The 22,128-nt window shown below is 43.7% G+C and overlaps 1 protein-coding gene across 1 annotated transcript in view; it reads left to right on the top strand.

Moving 5' to 3' along the window:
• arhgap39 (Rho GTPase activating protein 39) overlaps positions 1-22,128 on the top strand; it is a 561,273-nt gene that overhangs the window by 521,101 nt on the left and 18,044 nt on the right. The window contains exons 9-10 of the mRNA XM_059971678.1: positions 6,963-7,162; positions 9,621-9,712. Of these exons, the coding sequence (XP_059827661.1) occupies positions 6,963-7,162; positions 9,621-9,712 (292 nt within the window). The remainder of the gene's footprint in view (positions 1-6,962; positions 7,163-9,620; positions 9,713-22,128) is intronic.

Raw genomic sequence — 22,128 nt, forward strand, 5'->3', positions numbered from 1 at the left:
GCAGAGGGGGTGGGGTGGCCCTGTTGGTGAGGAATGAGATTCAGTCCTTTGCAAGGGGGGACATAGGGTCAAGAGAAGTAGAGTCTGTGTGGATAGAACTGAGGAACCGTAAGGGCAAAAGGACCCAAATGGTGTTGTCTACAGGCCACCAAACAGTAGCATAGATATTGGGCGCAAGTTGAATAGGGAATTAACATCGGCATGTGGCAAAGGTAATGTCGCAGTAGTTATGGCGGATTTCAACATGCAGGTGAACTGGGGGAATCAGGTTGGTGCTGGACCACAGGATAGGGAGTTTGTAGAGTGCCTACGGGATGCATTCTTGCAACAGCTTGTACGAGAGCCAACCAGGGACAAGACTATTCTGGATTTAGTGTTATGTAATGAACAGGATTTGATAAGCGATCTTGCAATAAAGGAACCATTAGGAGGTAGTGATCATAATATGATAAGTTTTTATCTGCAGTTTGAGAAGGATAAGGGCAGCTCGGAGGTGTCAGTGTTGCAGTTGAACAGGGGAAACTATGGAGCCATGGGGGAGGATCTGGCCAAAGTTAACTGGACGGATATCCTAGCAGAAAAGACAGTGGAACAGCAATGGCAGGTATTCTTGGGAATAATGCACAAGGTGCAAAATCAGTTCATCCCCCGGAGAAGGAAGGATTCAAAGGGGAGAAAGGGGCCACAGTGGTTGACAAAGGAAGTCAGAGATTGCATAGCATTTAAAAAAAAGGAAGTACGACAGAGCTAAGGTGAGTGGGAGGACAGATGATTGGGTAGTTTTTAAGGAACAACAGAACTTAACTAAAAAGGCAATAAGGGGAGGAAAAAAATGAGGTACAAACACAAGCTAGCCAGGAATATAAAGGAAGATAGCAAAAGCTTTTTTAGGTATGTGAAGAGAAAGAAGATAGTTAAGAACAATGCTGGGCCCTTGAAGAATGAATTCGGTGAAATTGTTATGGGAAACAGAGAAATGGCAGAAGAATTTAATGAGTACTTTAGATCTGTTTTCACTAAGGAAGACACAAGCAATCTCCCAGATGTATGGATGGGCCAAGGACATAGGGTAACAGAGGAAATGAAACAGATTGACATTAGGAAGGAAACGGTGATGAGTAGACTGATGGGACAAGGCTAACAAATCCCCAGGTCCAGATGGTCTGCATCCTAGGGTACTAAAGGAGGTGTCCCTGGAAATTGTGGATGCATTGGTAATCATTTTCCAATGTTCCTTAGATTCAGGATCAGTTCCTGAGGATTGGAGAATGGCTAATGTTATCCCACTTTTTAAGAAAGGAGGGAGGGAGAAAACAGAGAACTATCGACCTGTCAGCCTGACATCGGTGGTGGGGAAGATGCTAGAGTCCATTATTAAAGATGAAATAGTGGCATATCTAGATAGCAGTGATAAGATTGGGCCGAGCCAGCATGGATTTACCAAGGGTAAATCATGCTTGACTAATCTATTGGAGTTTTTCGAGGATGTAACCAGGAAGTTAGACAAGGGAGATCCAGTGGATGTAGTATACCTCGATTTTCAGAAGGCATTTGATAAGGTCCCACATAGGAGACTGGTGGGTAAAATCAAAGCTCAGGGCATCGGGGGGAAGACATTGACATGGATAGAAAACTGGTTGGCAGATAGAAAGCAAAGGGTAGCGGTGAATGGGTGTTTCTCGGAATGGCAGGTGGTGACTAGTGGGGTGCCACAGAGTTCGGTATTGGGACCACAACTGTTTACAATTTACGTCAACAATTTAGATGAAGGCATTGAGAATAACATCAGCAAATTTGCTGATGATACTAAGCTAGGTGGCAGTGTGACATGTGATGAGGATGTTAGGAGAATTCAGGGTGACTTGGATAGGCTGGGTGAGTGGGCAGATACTTGGCAGATGACATTTAATGTGAATAAGTGTGAGGTTATCCACTTTGGGAGTAAGAACAGGAAGGCAGATTATCATCTGAACGGTGTAGAGTTAGGTAAGGAAGAAATACAAAGAGATCTAGGAGTCCTTGTTCATCAGTCACTGAAGGTGAATGAGCAAGTGCAGCAGGCAGTGAAGAAGGCTAATGTAATGTTGGCCTTTATTACAAAGGGAATTGAGTACAAGAGCAAGGAAATCCTCTTGCATTTGTACAGAGCCCTGGTGAGACCACACCTGGAGTATTGTGTACAGTTTTGGTCTCCAGGGTAAAGGAAGGACATCCTGGCTGTAGAGGAAGTGCAGCGTAGATTCACGAGGTTAATTCCTGGGATGTCTGGACTGTCTTACGCAGAGAGGTTAGAGAGACTGGGCTTGTACATGCTGGAGTTAAGGAGATTGAGAGGGGATCTGATTGAAACATATAAGATTATTAAGGGATTGGACAAGATAGAGGCAGGAAATATGTTCCAGATGCTGGGAGAGTCCAGTACCAGAGGGCATGGTTTGAGAATAAGGGGTAGGTCATTTAGGACAGAGTTAAGGAAAAACTTCTTCTCCCAGAGAGTTGTGGGGGTCTGGAATGCACTGCCTTGGAAGGTAGTGGAGGCCAATTCTCTGGATGCTTTCAAGAAGGAGCTAGATAGGTATCTTATGGATAGGGGAATCAAGGGATATGGGGACAAGGCAGGAACCGGGTATTGATAGTAGTTGATCAGCCATGATCTCAAAATGGCGGTGCAGGCTCAAAGGGCCTAATGGTCTACTTCTGTACCTATTGTCTATTGTCACCCTGTCTGGTACCAATGACACTGGACGGCAAATTTTTTCGGAAGTGTTGCTCCCTCAGAAATATTTTGTGGTAGTGATAGGCCACTTGAAGCTGAATACAATTATAATTTCAGACTACTTGTATCACATAGAAATTCAGAGAAACAAGAAATTAATTTTTATTGAATATAATGCATCTAATTTCATAACTGTACTGACACTTTGCATTAGTCCAATTAAGCTAAAAATGTTTTGTTGATGATTTTCATTTGTACTCAGTGTCTGAGGCTTTTCACATAAGTGTCCAACAATAATTAGCCAGCATTTCACCCTGCTCGAAACTGACAACACCAAGACTTGCAGGGAAGAAGTCTAAATGGGAATGCGGAAAATGAATCTTCAGTGACATATTGCACTTCATATGTTTTGTATGCTTGAAGCATGTTGTCAACATATAGTTTGGAGCTCTGTAATTGCCAAGGACATTTTCATCAAAAACCTTGAATGCCTTCCGTGTGGTTTTCTCCGGTCCCATGTGAAGTTCTTCAAATTGCCTGTCATTGTTCACCTGTTTGATTTGTGGACCAACAAAAATGCCTTCCTTAATTTTGGCATTAGTTATTCTGGGAAACATCTGTATCAAATATCGAAATCTTTCACGGAAATTTTTGTGTTTGGTGACTGCAGATTTCACCCTTTCAATCTTAAATCTAGTAATTCTCCTTAAGAATCAGAATCAAAATCAGGTTTATTATCACCAGCATGTGACATGAAATTTGTTAACTTATCAGCAGCTGTTCAAAGTAATACATAATCTAGCAGAGAGAAAAAAATAATAATAAATAAAATAAAACATAATAATAAATAAACAAGTAAATCAATTACATGTATTGAATAGGTTTTTTAAAATGTGCAAAAAAACAGAAATACTGTATGTTAAAAAAAGAAGTGAGGTAATGTCCAAATCTTCAATGTCCATTTAGGAATTGGAAGGGAAGAAGCTGTTCCTGAAGCGCTGAGTGTGTGCCTTTAGGCTTCTGTACCTCCAACCTGATGGTAACAGTGAGAAAAGGGCATGCTCTGGGTGCCAGAGGTCCTTAATAATGGAGCTGACTAGATTTACAACCTTCTGCAGCTTCTTTCGGTCCTGTGCAGTAGCCCCTCCATACCAGACAATGATGCAGCCTGTCAGAATGCTCTCCACGGTACAACTATAGAAGTTTTTGACTGTATTTGTTGACATGCCAAATCTCTTCAAACTCCTAATAAAGTATAGCCACTGTCTTGCCTTCTTTATGACTACATCAATACATTGCAACCAAGTTAGATCCTCAGAGATCTTGACACTGAGGAACTTGAAGCTGCTCACTCTCTCCACTTCTGATCCCTCTATGAGGATTGGTATGTGATCCTTCGTCTTACCCTTCCTGAAGTCCACAATCAGCTCTTTCGTCTTACTGACGTTGAGTGCCAGGTTGTTGCTGTGGCACCATTCACCACTTGGCATATCTCACTCCTGTACACCCTCTCGTCACTGGCTGAGATTCTACCAACAATGGGTGTATCATCAGCAAATTTATAGATGGTATTTGAGCTATACCTAGTCACACAGTCATGTGTATACAGAGGGTAGAGCCTTTGACCAACCCAAGTCTCTGACCAGGTTATTTAACTCAGATTGAGTTATCAGATGAGGCTCACGCGACATAAAGTGTCTCAGTATCAGTGTCGTTTTCCATCCCTGGCCCGTGCATCATGGCATCTCCGTCTGCCTGCTCTAGACTCCATCTGTCTGGTGGCTTCAGTACTGGAGACTATCGTCACGCACCACAGGTCTCACAGCTGAAGGGAGATTGGGTATTCAATGGGTTTCTTGTTCTGAGCAGATACACGCGTCAGACAGAAGTCACAGTCATCGGGACAGTGAATGGCATTGACTTCCGAGCACATCTAAGTCAAGCTCTAAGATCGACAGCACCTGCTGCGCAACAAATGTGAGAAGCCCAGGCTTTGTCTCGGTCGCCAAGTTTACACCCAAAGTAGAACTCACAGGCTTTCTTAAAAAGAGGAGTCATGCTCCATCTTTGAGATTTAAGCTTATACTCACCACAAATATAAGTCAAGTCAAGTCACTCTTTATTGTCATTTCGACCATAAATGCTGGTACAGTACACAGTAAAAACGAGATAAAGTTTTTCAGGACCATGATGCTACATGAAACAGTACAAAAAACTACACTGAACTACGTAAAAACAACACAGAAAAAAAACTACACTAGACTACAGACCTACCCAGGACTGCATAAAGTGCACAAAACAGTGCAGGCATTACAATAAACAATAAACAAGACAATAGGCACAGTAGAGGGCAGTAAGTTGGTGTCAGTCCAGGCTTCGGGTATTGAGGAGTCTGATAGCTTGGGGGAAGAAACTGTTATATAGTCTGGTTGTGAGAGCCCGAATGCTTCGGCAGGAGGGAGGAGAGTTTGTATGAGGGGGTGTGTGGGGTCCTTCATAATGCTGTTTGCTTTGCGGATGCAGCACATAGTGTAAATGTCCATGACGGCGGGAAGAGAGACCCCGATGATCTTCTCAGCTGACCTCACTATCCACTGCAGGGTCTTGCAATCTGAGATGGTGCAATTTCCGAACCAGGCAGTAATGCAGCTGCTCAGGATGCTCTCAATACAACCCCTGTAGAATGTGATGAGGATGGGGGATGGGAGATGAACTTTCCTCAGCCTTCGCAGAAAGTAGAGATGCTGCTGGCCTTTCTTTGCTATGGAGCTGGTGTTGAGGGACTAAGTGAGATTCTCCGCCAGGTGAACACCAAGAAATTTGGTGCTCTTTACGATCTCTACCGAGGAGCCGTCGATGTTCAGTGGGGAGTGGTCACTCCGTGCCCTCCTGAGGTCAACAACCATCTCTATAACAGAAAGTATCACTGCTGTTGCAACATTGGGAGTCATTTTGCTGTCACAGCACTCCTGAAAATACAATTACTTTATTATAATGAGTACACACAATATGCGAGGCGCATAGAGCATTCACATCAATGTGATCACAAACTGATATATGTGTGAACACAATGCTTAGAACAGCCTTTTTAAAACCTGCCCTGCCTACGCATGCCTGGACAGGATAGAAAACTTTTCAGCTTACATTCTGGGCATCGTTTTAATTGACTTGAATTATGAATCAAAATAACAAATATAGGCAATTTCATTGTTATTTCCATGATCAACAGCCCAGAATCCATAAGATACACCCAAAAGTAATCAGGAAGCCAAATCTTTGTTTTCCAGTGTAATGATTCCACACTGAAACTCACTTAGATCGCAGTTCTTCCCCATTCTGATGTTTGGCCTAAACAACAACTGAACATCCTGACAATGTTCACGTGCTTTTTCACATTGAGTTGCTGCTCGGTGATTGGCTGATTAGATATTTGCATCAACAAGCAGATGTACAGGAGTAACTAATAAAATGGCCACTGCGTGTATGTCATGAACTTCGTTGCTTTACAGCAGCAATACATTAAAAAAAATTCAAGTTACCATAAGAAATATTTTAAGAATAATCAGTGACTAATTAGTAACTCATACAAAATTGATAAATTATATTCTAAAAACAAATAATAAGATAGTGTTCGTGGACCATTCAGAAATCTGATGGCAGAGGGGAAGAAGCTGTTTCTGAATTTTTGAGTATGGGTCTTCAAGCTTCTGTACCTCCTCCCTGATCGTGGTAATGAGTTCCTCCCAAGGATGCTTATGAGGATAGGTTGAGCGAGCGAGGAAGGCTTTTCTCTTTAGAACAAATTAGGATGAGAGTTGACATGATAAAAGTGTACAAGATGATAAGAGGCAAATATTGAGTGGATAGCCAAAGGCATTTTCTCGGGATGAAAATGGCTAATATGAGGGAACATAATTTTAAGGTGGTTGCAGGAAAGTATAGGGGCTTTTTTTTTACACAGAAAGTGGTGTGTGTATGGAATGTGCTGCTGGGGTGGTGGTAGAGGCAGATACAACTGGGACATAGATAGGCATATGGATGAAAAGAAAATGGAGAGCTATGTGGGAGAGAATGCTTAGATTGATTTTAGAGAAGGTTCAAATGTCAGCACAACATCATGGGTCAAAGGGCAGGTAGTGTGGTGTAATGATCTCTGTTCAATGCTGTTCATGCCATCGAATTTGTCCAGTCAGTTGTTTATTGCTCCAGAATAAAGGAACCATTGCTGTTTTTTTTATCCCCACAGGGTCTCCGTAAACCAAGTGCAGATGAGATCAGACATGCCACCAATGCCGTTTTCTGCCCCTCCATGTTCGGCAGCTCCCTGGAAGAGATCATGAACATGCAGAATGATCATTACACAGACCGACAGCTACCGTGGGTGCAAACCAGGCTCTCAGAGGAGGTGCTGAAGCTCAATGGAGCTCAGACTGAAGGCATCTTCAGGTAGCTTTTTGTGGCTCCACTAACTCGTTTCTTCAGTTCAAACTTGTCTTTGGATTTGTTTATTGTCATATACACCAGGGTGCAATAAAATTCTTTACTCAAATGAGTCAACAGTCTACATGGTAATAATATTTATTTTAATTAGAGTTACAACTTCCAGCACCCAACAATCCCCAATTTAACCCTAATCTAATCACAGTCCAAATTACAATGACCAATTAGCTTACTAAGCGGTATATCTTTGGACTGTGGGAGGAAATCAGAGCTCTCAGAGAAAATCACACATTCCACAGGGAGGACATTCAAACTCCTTACAGAGGACAGCAGGTTTAAATTTCAAACTCCAAACCTCTGAGCTGTAATAGTGTCACACTATCACTGCTGTGGCACCCCATAGTTATTCTGTGTAATAAATTCAAAAATAACTAGAGCGACACTGCAAAAATTGTAGCACTACGTGAAGTAGTACAAGAAGAAGTACTAAAGTGACGCGTAGTGGTTAGTGTAACGCTCCACAGCACCAGCATCACAAGTTCAATTCCACCATAGTCTGTAAGTGTGTACATTTGTACACATGGGTTTCCTCCAGGTGCTCCAATTTCCTCCCTCATTCCAAAGATGTAAGGGTTAGGATTACTTATTTTATTTAGAGATACAGTGCAGAGTAGGCCCTTCCCTCAGTAAGCTGGGGGTATGCTCTGTTGGCACTGGAAGTATGGCAACACTTGTGGACTGTCCCCAGTACAATCCTCAGTCTGTGTCGGTCATTGATGCAAACAACTCAGGTCACTGGATGTTTCCATGTTTTCATGTACATGTGACAAATGAAGCTAATGATTAAAACAGAAAGGCAGGATTTCAAGAATATGGTAATGCCACTGGGAAAGGGATGTGAAAGAGGCAACTGTTCAGAAGTCTTACAGCATTGAGGAAAGAACTGTACCTGAACTCCATCACTTGGATTCCCTTGGCAATCCTCCCAGCACGTGGGCCATGGTCAGAGGGACTGGTGGAGGATGTGCTGCCCCATGAACTTAGACTGTGGCTGATCAGTCCCCAACATAAGCTAGCTACCACTATTGATTTGGAGCTGTAATATTCCGAGACTAAGCACCATCTCTTCCCCATGTACCTTTCCAGTAGGTTGTGGAATCAGTGCAGAGTTCAGGTGAGTGAAGTTATCCATGTCGGTTCAGAAGACTGATTGTTCTAAACCTGGTGGTGTGGGACCTAAGGCTCCGTGTCTCCTTCCCGATGGCAGCAGTATGAAGAGAGCATGGTCTGGGTGGTGAGAGTCCCCATCTACAGCAATGTTGTAACTAGAGATCAAATTTTTCAACAAAAATGGAAAAGTGCTTATACAATGTCCCATCACATTTCCCACATGTCACACTTATTCATATCCCAGGGGTACTTTACAGGAGAACCAACAGACCCAAATGCAGAGACACAGCTCACCATCCTGCGGTTATTATGAAGGAAGCACACTATCTTTTATTAGGAGTTTGAGGAATGCCTTTCCAAGGATGTACCTCAGAGAGCATTCTAACTGGCTGCATCACCATCTGGTATGAAGGAGCCACTGCACAGGATCAGATGAGGTTCTGCAGATGCTGGAAATACAGAGTAGCACACACACAAATGCTGAAGGAACTCAGCCCATCAGGCAGCATCTACAGAGAGGAATAACAAGCCAAGGCCATCAGAAAAGGCTGCAGAGGGTTGTAACCTCAGCCAGCTCCATCATGGGCACTAGCATCCCCACCGTCGAGGACATTTTCAAACGGCAATTCTTCAAGAAGGCAGCATCCATCAGTAAGGATCCTCACATTCCAGGATATGCCCTCTTCTCATTACTATGGAGGTACAGGAGCCCAAAGATACACATTCAACATTATAGGAACAGCTTCTATCCCTCCACCATCAGTGTTCTGAAGGATCCATGAACTCTTGAACACTACGTCACTATGTTGCTCTCTTTCTGTGCTGCATTATTTATTTTGTATGTTTATTGTAACATAATATTTCTTATATCTTGCACTGTACTGCTGCCACAAAACGACAATTCCACAACGTGTATGCCAGTGGTAATAAACCTGATTCTGATTCTGAGCATTAGAGAGATGCAAAGGCTTTTAAAAATGAAATATCATTTCAGACACACATCAGTTATACTGTTTGTTTTATGATTTGCAATGTTCCTCCCTGCCCTGGCCTATCAATCTGCTATTAGCAACGCTGTGGCTCACAGTCATGTTTCACATTCGGTTGGGAAGGGAGAGTGGTGGGGGCGGGGGGTGCGTGTTGCAGTTGACTGAAGGTGGTTAGTTGAAATGCATTGCATCGTGGGGGGGGGTGCAGGGGAGGCTTTTCATAGGGGAGCTGATCATTGTCGTATGGGGCTCGGAATAAAATTCTACCTCTGCTGATACCTGTGTGCACCTTCTTCTCTCTGCAGGGTCCCTGGTGACATCGATGAGGTCAATGCTCTCAAGCTGCAGGTGGATCAGTGGGTTATCCCTCAAGGGCTGACGGACCCCCACGTACCAGGTAATGCCACGTTTCATGGCTGTCTGATTGAGGTGAAGGACATTCACTTTCAACCTAATTGCACAGGAATGTCAGCATTAGCACCACAATCATTGCCCCCTGTTGACTAGGCAACCTCAAGTTCCTTCCTTCAAAGAGTTGTCCAGAATATACCTGAGAGTAGGAGCATAATGGTCGTATTACTGAATGTGCATTCCAGAACAACACGCACAAAATGGTGAAGGAACTCAGTAGGTCAGGCAGCATCTATGGAAGGAAATAAACAGTCAACGTTTCAGCCCAAGAGTATGGGTCACTGATCCAGTGGCATTGAGTACACATTCGACATTTCAATGAAGTAGTATTAAAAAGTATAATAGTAGTTCTGATCTCGTATGACCAGTATCTCCCCACCACTGGAGACGTCTTCAAGAGGCGGTGCTTCAAGAAGGTGCCATCCATAAGTAACCTCACCATCTAGAACATGCCTCTTCTCATTACTACCTTGAAAGTATAGATGAACTTTCAGGAACTCGACAACCCATAATTTCAGTGCCATCAGGGAGGAGATGCAGGAATTTGAAGACATGCACTGAGTGATTCAGAAGCAGCTTCTTCCCTTCCACCATCAGATCTCTGAAAGGTCCACGCGCACCACCTCATTATTCCTTTCTTTTGCACTTTGCATTTTGTAATTTATAATAATTGTTTGTCTTTACACTGTACTGCTGTCTCAAAACAATGAATATAAACCTGTGATAATAAACCTGTTTCCGATTCTAATGATGTTCTAGAACAGCTACAACATTAGCATTTGTCCAGCAATGTGGAAAATTGCCCAAGTATTCCCTATCTACAGAAGGCAAATCCCAAAGAAAGAAATTCTGCCTAAATTGTAAATTGATTTATTATTGTCACATGTATTGAAGTGCAGTGAAAAACCTGTCTTGCAACACACTCAAAATTCTAGAAGAATTCAGTAGGCCAGGCAGCATCTATGGAGAAGAATAAACTGTTGATGTTTTGGGCCGAGACCCTTCATCAGGACTGGAAAGGAAGAGGAGAAGTCAGAATAAGAAGGTGGGGGAAGAAAGGAAGAAGTACAAGGTGGTAAGTGATATTGAAACCCAGAGATGGGGATGGGGTGAAATAAAGAGCTGGGAAGTTGATTGGTGAAAACTTGTCTTTCATACAAGACAAGTCAGATGTACTGATCAGTATTACAGTGGAGTAAAGGGAATTACAGAGGCATGAGAGAGGAGTTCTCCAGAATTGATTAGTAAACAGGTAAGGACATGTTCGGCACAGCTTTGTGGGCCGAGGGGTCTGTATTGTACTGTAGGTTTTCTATGTTTCTAACACTGGCAGGGATGATGGCAGAGCAGCATTGGTTGGAATTTCAGGAAGCAATTCTGAAGGCACCGGATATATCCATCCCAAAGAGGAAGAAGAATTCTGAAGGCAAAATGACACAATCATGACCAACAAGAGAAGTCAAAGCCGAAGAGAGGGTGTATAATAGAGCAAAACTTGGTGGGAAGTTAGAGGATTGGGAAGCTTTCAAATATCAACAGAAAGCATCTAAAAAAGTCATTAAGAAGGTAAAGATGGAATATGAATTTAAGCTAGCCAATAATATTAAAGTTTCTTCAGATACATAAAGTGTGAAAGAGATGTGAAAGTGGATATCGGACTGCTGAAGGCACAAGGAAATGACGGATGAACTAAATAAGTATTTTGCATTGGTCTTCACTGTGGAAGATACTAGCAGTGTGGTGGAAGTTCCAGATGTCAGGGGTCTGAAGCATGTGAAGTTACCATAACCAGAAAGAAGGTTCTTGGGAACCTGAAGGGTTTGAAGATAAGTCACCTGGACCAGATAATGTACATGCCAGCGTTCTGAAAGAGGTGGCTGAGAAGATTGTGGAGGCATTAGTAATGATCTTTCAAGAAACCTGAGATTCTGGAATGGTTCTGGAAGACTGGAAAATTAGAAGTGCCACTCCACTCTTCAAGAAGGAAGAGAGGCAGCAGAAAAGAAATTATAGGCCAGTTTGTCTGACCTCAGTGGTTGGGAAGATGTTGGAGTCGATTGTTAAGGATGAGGTTTCAGGGTATTTGGAGGAACATGGTAAAATAGGCCATAGTCAGCGTAGTTTCTTCAAGGGAAAATCTTGCCTGATAAATCAGTTGGAATTCTTTGAAGAAATAACAAGCAGGATAGACAAAGGAGAATAGGTTGATGTATATTTAGATTTCGGAAGGCTTTTGACAAGGTACCACACGTGAGGCTGCTTAACAAGCTACGAACCCATGGTATTACAGGAAACATTCTAGCATGGATAAGGCCGTGCTGACTGGCAGGAAGCAAAGAGTGAAAATAAAGGGAGCCTTTCTGGTTGGTTGCCAGTGACTATTGTGTTCCTCAGGGTTCTGTGTTGGAATCGATTCTTTTTACATGACATGTTAATTATTTGGATGATGGGATTGTGCTGGGCAGCCCACAAGTGTCGTCACACTTCCAGTGCCAACATAGCATGCCAGCAACTCACTAACCATATGTCTTCAGACTGTGGGAAGAAATACGAGCACCCCAAGGAAGCCCATGCAGTCATGAGGGAAATGTACAAACTCCTGACAAGCTGCAGCAGGAATTGAACCCTGATTGCCAGCATTGTAAAGCGTTGTGCAAACTGCTTCTCTATCATTGGCAACCAAGCTTCAGCAGACCCTACGCCTGTCACCATTACTGTTCCACCGAACTTAAATATGAACTCTTGCTTTCAGCAACTGCCATTCACCTCTCCCCTGTGGTCCCCATCCTCACCTCCTTTGCAGAATCCAGCACTGGTAGCTGTGATCCTGCTTATCTCCCTCTCGCAGCTGTCTCCAACCTTTACCCTCCCTTCCCCCCCTACTCCATCTTCCTTCATCTGCCTCTCAGTTTTTCTTTTCTCTCATTGTTTGCCTCTGTCAGGGAAGTCAGGGGCTGGGCAGGGAAGTTTTGATGCCCTTACAATTGGCCCTGGGTGCAAGGTTGGATCACTCTGGGTGCAGAACTAATTTGAAGAGCTTGAGAATGGCTTTGGGCTGGGTGACAAAACCTGGGCCAGGAGCAGGTCACTGGGCAGGGCGGTCTAGCCGCTGAACCTTCCGCAGTAGCTGGGTCCTAGTGTGAGGTATGATATGTTATTTAGACAATTTAAACAATGGTCCAGTTCAGAGGCAAGAGCCAATTTTGCTCACTCTCCACATTCTTCACCTCCTCTCTTAAGGGCACCAGAGTCAGGATCGGAGGTGAGAGCCAGTTGCTCTCCACAATGTTCATTCATCTCTCCAGGGTGCCAGAGCTTTTCACTGTTCTGTTGTTGGGTCAATTTAAATGCCAGCTCAGATAGATTGACAAGACAGAGTGTCCGTCCGGATGAGAGCTGATTTCACTCATTTTCTGATGGCCACTGAGGCTATGAAAGTTGCCCCGGCTGCTGTGCTCAGTGTTCGCTAATCTGATCAATTGAGCAAGGCTTTTGGCCTACTCCGGGCTGCTCTGGTTTTGAATCAGAATGCTATTGTTCACTTCAATTAACCATATAACAATTACAGCACGGAAACAGGCCATCTCGGCCTTTCCAGTCCGTGCCGAAATTGCTTGTGTTATTTTTCCTCCCACAGTTCAAAGACATACTGGTTTGTAAGTTAATTGGTCATTAATTGGTGGGTTAATTGCCCTGTGATTAGGCTAGGGTTAACTGGATGGGTTGCTGGGTGGCACAGCTCAGTGTGCCAAAAGGGTCTGATTCCTGCTGAATAATATAAATAAAATAAAATTCTTAGCCGAATCAGGCAGGGGAGTAGCAGAGACAACAGCAGTCAGAAGAACAGTATTGTACTGCCTGTGGGGACTGTGCCTTCATAAGGAGTGGGGGGGGGGGGGGGGGGGGTGGCAGGGAGAGAAGGGAAGCAGATTTTGTCTTCCAGAATAGATTGCAGTGATGACAATCACTCACAGAAACTAGCAGCAGCTGCATTGAAAACAGAATGGCAATCGTGTCACCCTGCGAGAGATGAGAAAGCAGTTCGCTCAGAAATGGCGCGACATTACATTGCTTTTCTTCTGTTCTGAGTGTGCACTATTAAAGAAGCTGGTGCTTTGTTGTCACTCTAACAAATTAAATATAAGGCACCTTTTGGCATGTGCTGTCCCCCGGGAGACTATTAACTCGGAAAGAGTTGCTTTGCATTTGAAGGCACTAAGTAACTGTATAGCACTGATGCAATTAGTTAGGCAGCTGGTTAGAATTCCTGCCGCGATTTTGTTCTTGCTTTTGTAATAACTCTTTAGGTCCCAGAGAAGATTTTCTTTCCTCGTTAGGTGTAGACATGCAGCGAGTGAGCACATCACTTACCTTCCCCTCTGCCAGATTAGATGTGTGCTAAGGCATGTCAAAGTCAAAGTAAATATATTATCAAAGTGCGTATACGTTGCCATATACTACCCTGAGATTCATCTTCTTACAAGCATTTCAATGCCCATCAACCTACTGGGGCATAGGCTGCCAACAGCAGCTTTCCGGAGCCTTCTGTCCTGGGCCAGTCTTTCAAGTTGCCCCTAGGTGTAGCCCATCTTCTTGGATCTTTTCTCTCCCATGGAAAGATGAGCTTCTGTTGGTGTTTCTGTAGCTCTGGGTTTTTACGGGATGGGTTGCTAGCCGCATGACCAAACCTCCTCCGTTCGCAGCCAGGCTTGGGACTGTCAATGGTGGAGTTGCAAACATTTCAAAGTTCAAAGTAAATTTATACTCCGAAACCTCCGTTAGTTAGAGTTCACCGTGGATGTTGCATCCTAGCTATCTAGATGTGCAAGCCAGGGCAGGGCAGTATGGACAGCAAGCTTCCCCCCCCCCCCCCACACACACACACATCTGATGAATCCAAAGGAACAGTTTGGTACCAGCAGCATTGAGGAGTTGCCAGTCAACGTAGGACTGCTGCAGATTCTTCTTGGGGTTTGCTCCCAAGGCCTTCCCCATGAGTGGGTACAGCCACAAGGCAGCTGAGGTTTGAGATCAGAGTTTTCCTTCTCCTAGATGAGCTGCCAAGCACAGCTGACGAGCTCCATCTGCCCGGAGTGACAGGTTTTAAGGCACCAGTAACCCGTTTTCTCCAGTCGGTAGAAACAGTTCTGCCAGGCTTAGTAACTAAGCCACCCGTGAAGGCCAGGAGTTGGGCTTGGTTGTCAGAGGCCATTTGAAAGCATGCTAGTGGGAGCATTTCATAGGCAGTAGGAGCTTGTCCCCACTACCACCCCGACTACATCAACCTCAAGGAACCAAATTTATTATCAAAGTACATGTATGTCACCATATACCCTGAGATTCATTTTCTTACAGGCATTCACAGTAAAACAAAGAAATACAATAGAATCAAAACTACACGCAAAGACTGACAAACAGCCAATGTGCAAAAGAAGACAAATTGTGAAAATGCAAAATTAAGTAAATAAATATATCAAATAAATAAACAAACAAACCAAAAAATAGATAGCATTGAGAATATGAGTTGTAGAGCCCTTCGATGTGAGTCCATAGGTTGTGGGAAATAAAGAATTACAATAGAATTTCTGAAAATTAGATTAGATTATGAGGACACTCAGTCCTTGTTTATTGTCATTTAGAAATGCATGCATGCATTAATAAATGATACAATGTTCCTCCGGAGTGATATCACAAAATAAAAAAAAGGACAAACCATGTCCCACACTAACAAAACCACATAATTATAGGATATAGTTACAGCAGTGCAAAACAATACCGTAATTCGATAGCTGCAGACTATGGACACGGTTTAAAAGTCTCAAGTCTCAATCGACTCCAATAGTCCAATCAGGCAGCAAACGGGAGAATTCTCCCTGCCATAAACTTCCAGACACTGACAATGCCTCGGAAGCAGCCGACGACAGCAGACTCTGAGTCCGTCCGAAAACTTTGAGCCTCCGACCAGCCCCTCCGATACAGCCTCCCAGACGCCATCTTCTGCTGAGCGCCTTCGACCTCGTCCCGGCTGCCGAAACAAGCAAAGCCGAGATCTCAGAGGCCTCCTCCGGAGATTCCGGACCACACAGTAGCAGCGGCAGCGAAGCGGGCATTTCAGAAGTTCCTCCAGATGTTCCTCCACGCTCTCACGTCTGTCTCCATCAAATCAGGATTGTGCACGGATCCCTACTTAACACGGAACAAATATCCATTCTCCAGAGAGGCCGCGCGCGCTGCGTCGCGCTGCCATCTTCTCCTCCTCCTCTGTATATAAACAAAGACTGACAAATAACCAGTGCACAAGGAGATACTGAGAAGATGGGTTGTGGAATTGTGGTGAGTGAGGTCACAGCCCCCGTGTAGAAATGGGGATGGGCAAATTGGGGCTTCAGCAGCTGCCTTCCGCAGGACTGGGACTTAATTTCAGAGAACATATTTTCATTTTATTTATTTATTTAAAGATATGGCATGGAACAGGACCTTTTGCCAAGTGAGTTGCGTCATCCAGTAACTTAGCTATTTAACATAAGCCTGATCACAGGACAATTTACAATAACAAACTGTTTTTTAATCGAGATCCTGCACAGCACAGGCCCGTCCAGCCCTTTGAGCTGTGCCACCCAGCAGTCCTCCATTTAATCCTCGCCAAATCATGGGCTAATATACAATGACCAATTAACCTACTACCAGTACGTCTGTAATAGATAGATAGATAACTTTATTGATCCCATAGGAAGTTACAGTGTCACAGTAGCATGACAAGTGCACAGATATACAAAAATGGAAATATTAGAAGAGAAGTAAGAAAGGATAAAAAATAAGTTCCTGAAACAGTCTAATTGGAGGAAGTCATCACTTTCCTGGCTATATGTTCACTCATTATGGAGCCTAATGACCGAGGGTAAGAATGACCTCATATAGTGCTCTTTGGGGCAGCAGAGTTGTCTTAGTCTATTACAAAAAGTGCTCCTCTGTTCAGCCAAGGTGGCATGCAGAGGGTGAGAAATATTGTCCAGAATTGCTGGGATTTTCCAGAGGGTCCCTTGTTCCACCACTGCCTCCATTGTGTCCAGTTTGATTCCTGTAACAGTGCCATCCTTTCTAATCAGTTTATTGAGCCTGTTGGCATCACCCGTATTGATGCCATTGCCCCAGCACACCTGTACTGGCAATAACAGACTGGTAGAACATGTGAAGGAGAGGCATGCATACTCCAAAGGACCTCAGTCTCCTCAGGAAGTAGAGGCGACTCCAGCCCTTCTTGTACACAGCCTCTGTGTTGGTGCTCCACCCAAGTCTGTCGTCCAGGTGCACCCTCAGGTACTTGTAGGTCCTCATCACAGTAGAACAGGGAGCCAGCAGTGCAGGTTTAGTCTTCCTGAAGTCCATCACCATCTCCTTTGTCTTACTGATGTTGAGCTACAGACGATCCAGCTTGCACAATTTGATAAATTCCTCCACCCGGGCCCTGTATTCAAACTCCTGTCCTCCCTTGCTGAATCATCAGAGAATTTCTGAGGATGGCATGACTCAGTGTTGTATCTAAAGTCCAAGATATACAGGGTAAACAGGAAGGGAGCCAGTGCTACTTATCGGGTAGTATTCTCAGGGTTGCTGCCTGTGCCATGCCACAGTGAGGATAGGAATAGAATGAGGTGGCAGATAAATGTGAGGCTGAAGAATTGGAGTAGGAGGCGGGGATTCAGATTTCTGGATAATTGGGATCTCTTCTGGGGCAGTTGGGACCTGTACAAAAGGGACAGGTTGCACTTGAATCCAAGGGGGACCAATATATTGCGGGCAGGTTTACTGGAGCTGTTGGGAATAGTTTAAGCTAATATGGCAGGGGGATGGAAACCAGGATGATGGAGCTGAGGATGAGCCAGCAGGTTTACAGGTAGATTATGGATGAACATGAGTGTAAGGAAGGACAAGCCAATGATTGGGTACAAATGCAGGCAGAGTAAAGAGCTAGATTGGGTGTTGTATAATAGCCCAGATCTTATGAGGGAGCTTAACGTAAAGGAACACTGAGGAGGCAGTGATCATAATATGATTGAATTCATACTGCAATTTGAGAGGGAGAAGCGTAAGTCACATGGATCAGTATTGCAGTGGAATAAAGGGAGAGAGGAGCTTGCCTGGGTGGATTGGAGGAGGATTCTGACAGGGATGACAGCAGAGCAGAGATGGCTAAAGTTTCTGGAAATAGTTCACAAGGCACAGGATAGATATGTCCCATAGGTGAAGAAGTTCTCAAATGGCAGGGTAGGCAACCGTGGCTGACAAAGGAAGTTAAGGACTGCATAAAAGCCAAGGAAAGGGCATATAAGTGTTGGTTCTTGTAACATAAGGTAGCAAAAGTGATGGGAAGTTGGATGATTGGGAAGCTTTTAAAATCCAACAAAAGGCAATTAAAAAGCTGTAAGAAGGGAAAAGATTAAATATGAGGGCAGACTACAAATCAGGATACCTGAATTTTTTTAGTTATATAAAGAGTAAAAGGGAGGTGAGAGTTGATATCGGACCACTGGAAAACTATGCCGGTGAGGCAGTAATGGGGGACAAAGAAATGGCAGGTGAACTTAATGAGTACTTTACGTCTGTTTTCACTGTGGAAGACACTAGCACTGTGCCAGAGATCAGTGTCAGCGAGCAAGTGTGAATGCCATTGCTATTCAAAAGGAAAAAATGCTAGGCAAACTCAAAAGTCTTAAGGTGGATAAGTCCCCTGGGTGAGATGGACTGCATCCCGAAGTCTTGAGAGAGGTTGCAGAAGAGATAACGGATGCATTGGTCATGATCTTTCAAGAATCACTTGATTCCAGCATGGTCCTGGAAGACAGAAAGATTGCAAATGTCATTCCACTCTTTGAGAAGGGAGGAAGGCAAAAGAAAGGAAATTATAGCCTAACCTCAGTTGAGTAAGTTTGGAGTCTATTATTAAGGATGAGGTTTTGAGGTACTTGGAGACTAATGATAAAATAAGTCAAAGACAGCATGGTTTCTGTAAAAGGAAATCTTGCCTGACAAATCTGTTAGAGTTCTTTGAGGAAGTAACAAGCAGGGTGGACAAAGGAAAAGGCAGGGAGGTTATTCACTTGGATTTTCCAAAGGCATTTGATAAGGTGCCACACATGAGGCTGCTTAATAAGATAAAATCCTATGGTGTTACAGGAAACGTACTGGCATGGACAGACAAATGGCTGACAGGCAGGAGGCAGTGAGTGGGAATAAAAGGGGCCTTTTCTGGCTGGCTGCCAGTGACTAGTGGTGTCCCTCAGGGGTCAGTACTGGGACCAATACTTCTCACATTGTTTGTCAGTGATTTAAATAGTGAAATTGATGGCTTTGTGGCAAAATTTGGATGTTACGAACATAGGTGGAGAGGTAGGTAGTGCTGAGGAAGCAATGTGATTGCAGCAGGACTTAGACAAATTGGAAGAATGGGCAAAAAAAGTGGCAGATGGAATACAGTGTTGGGAAATGTTTGGGTAAAAGGAACAACAGTGCGGACTATTATCTAAACGGGGAGAATGTTCAGAGGGACCTCATGCAAGACTCACAGCTGGTTAATTTACAGGTTGAGTCTGTGGTAAAGAAGGCAAATGCAATGTTGGCATTTATTTCAAGGGGAATAGAGGAGAAAATACTGAGCCTTTATAAGACACTAGTCAGGCGGCATTTAGAGTATCATCAGCAGTTTTGGGCCCCATATCTGAGAAAGGATGTGTTGTCATTGGAGAGAGTCCAGAGGAGGTTCATGGGGATGATTCCAGGAATGAAGGGGTTAATATGTATGAAGCTTTTGGCAGCTTTGGGCCTGTATCACTGGAATTTAGAAGAATGCATGGAGATCTCATTGAAACCTACTGAATGTTGAAAGGACTAGATAGGGTGGATGTGGAAGGATGTTTCCTATGCTGAGGGTATCCAGATATAGAGGGCACAGCCTCAAAGTTGAGGAGCAACCCTTTAAAATGGAGATAAGGCGGAATTTTTCTAGCCAGAGGATAGTGAATCTGTGGAATGCTCTGTCACAGACTGCAGTGGAGGCCAGGCCTGTGTGTGTGCTTTAGGCAGACGTTGATCATTTCCTGATCGGACAGGACACCAAAGGATATGGTGAGAAGGCAGGTGTATGCGGTTGAGTGGGATTTGAGATCAGCCAGGAAGGCTGGAGCAGACCCAATGGGCTGAATGGCCTAATTTTGCTCAGGCCACAATGTCTATACTGACCATGATCCCATCTGCCTATCCATGGTCCATGTTCCTCCATTCCCATCGTTCATGTATGCATCTAAAGGCCTCTCAATATTACTGTCATACCTCTATCCATCATCTCCTCTGGCAGCACCACACACTCTGTGTTCAAACTTGCTTCACAAATCTCCTTTAAACTTTTCCCCTCTCATCTTAATGTGATGCCCTCAAATACTTGACAATTCTATCTCCTGAGAAAGACCTGATCTACACTAAACCCTATCTATCCCTCTCACAATCTATATACTATCAAGTATCCAAGTCCCAAATACTTGACAATTCTATCTCCTGAGAAAGACCCGATCTACACTAAACCCTATCTATCCCTCTCACAATCTATATACTATCAAGTATCCAAACTTCCAATTTCCAAATTTGCTCCCCATTTAGAAAATAGTTTACATCTTTATTCCTTCTACCAAAATGCATGACCATACGCTTACCTACACTTCCTTGCCCCTCTTAAACTATCCAAGTCCTTCTGCAGACACCCAGCTTCCTCAAAACTACCAAATCAATCCTGTCATCCAGATTATTGTCATATAACATAAAAGAACCAGTCCCAGTACTGACCCTTACAGAACTGAGATGTTCCATCCCATAAATCTCAGTAAATCTCCTCTGCACCCTCCTCATACTTCCTATGATGGCGTGAGCACACATTAATCCACCTGTGGCCTAACAGCTCTACAGAAGAAATATAACCTCTCTGCTCTTGTATTCTGTGCCCCAGTTAATGAAGGGAAGTATCCAGTCTGCCTTGGTAATCAACTTGTTTACCTGTACTGCTGCCTCGGGGATCAGTGGACAGTCACGTTGAGGTCCTCTGCTCTCATTACTTGTTGCCATTCATTGTGTTAGCAGTATCTTGTTAAATAGCAAGATAGTTTTAGCTATCTGCTCTCTAGACTCTGTAATTCACCTCTCCTCTTCCAACCACCCCCTCTCTATCTCTATCTCTCTCTCTTTCTCTCTCCTCTTCCCCTCTCCCTCCCTCTCTCTCTCTATATATCTCTCCCCTTCTCCCTCCCTCTCTCCTTCTCTCCCCTTCTCCTTCCCTCCCTCCTTTCTCTATTGCCCTCTCTTCCTTCCTTAACACCTACCCCTAGCTTTAGACCTCAGTGACCCACTATTATCTCTCATCCTGTTTACTGCCTCTGAATTACCTTGGCAGTTTCTACAACGTTAACAATTCTGTATTAATACAAATGATTGTTTTCTGGGTCAGCTGTACCTAAACCACAGTGTGATCTCAAGCTCGACTACAACAGACTGCCAGCAACAGCTCATTGCAGCCTTGTTGTGACTCCCAGAGATAAATAAACTCCTGATTGTTTCACTTGATAGAAAACCCCTTCATGCTGAGAGAAAAGATTGTTTATTTTTTCCTCACTGGAACTTCATCTCAAGTTCTGTAAGAAGATTTGAAAGGGCCTTCTGGAATTAATCCCTTGAAAATCCTGCAGAATCTCTCTGTCTGGTCAATACCTCATCTATAATTACTTTGTAATTAATTCTACATACATAATTCTGAGTAATATTTACTGTTAATGCTGATAGCCTCTTTATGTCCCTGTCAAGTAATTTGGATTATTAAACTCCAACAAAGCCCAGGGATTTTGTTTCACATTTAAGGTGCCACATACAATTTAGTGGCCACTTTATTCGATACCTCCTGCATCTAATAAAGTGACCACTGAGTGTACGTTCCTGGTCTTCTCCTATAGCCTATTCACTTAAAGGTTCAACATATTGTGTGTTCAGAGATGCTCTTCTGCACAGCACTATTGTAATATGTGGCGACTGTCGCCAGTCTGGCCATTCTCCTCTGACGTCTCTCATTAACAAGGTGTTTTCACCCACAGAACTGCTGCTCGCTGAATTTTTTTTTACTTTTCACACCATTCTCTGTAAACTTGAGAGACTGTTGTTTGTGAAAATCTCAGAAGATCATTGATTTCTGAGATACTTGTATCACCCCAACTGGCACCAACAATAATTCCATGGCCAAAGTAACTTAGATCACATTTCTTCCCCATTCTAATGTTTGGGCTGAACAACAACTGAACCTCTTGACCACGTCTACATGTTTTAATGCATTGAGTTGCTGCCACATGATTGGCTGATTAGATATTTACATTA

Source organism: Hypanus sabinus, chromosome 6, assembly GCF_030144855.1.
Source record: "Hypanus sabinus isolate sHypSab1 chromosome 6, sHypSab1.hap1, whole genome shotgun sequence".
Taxonomy (NCBI): Eukaryota; Metazoa; Chordata; class Chondrichthyes; order Myliobatiformes; family Dasyatidae; genus Hypanus; species Hypanus sabinus.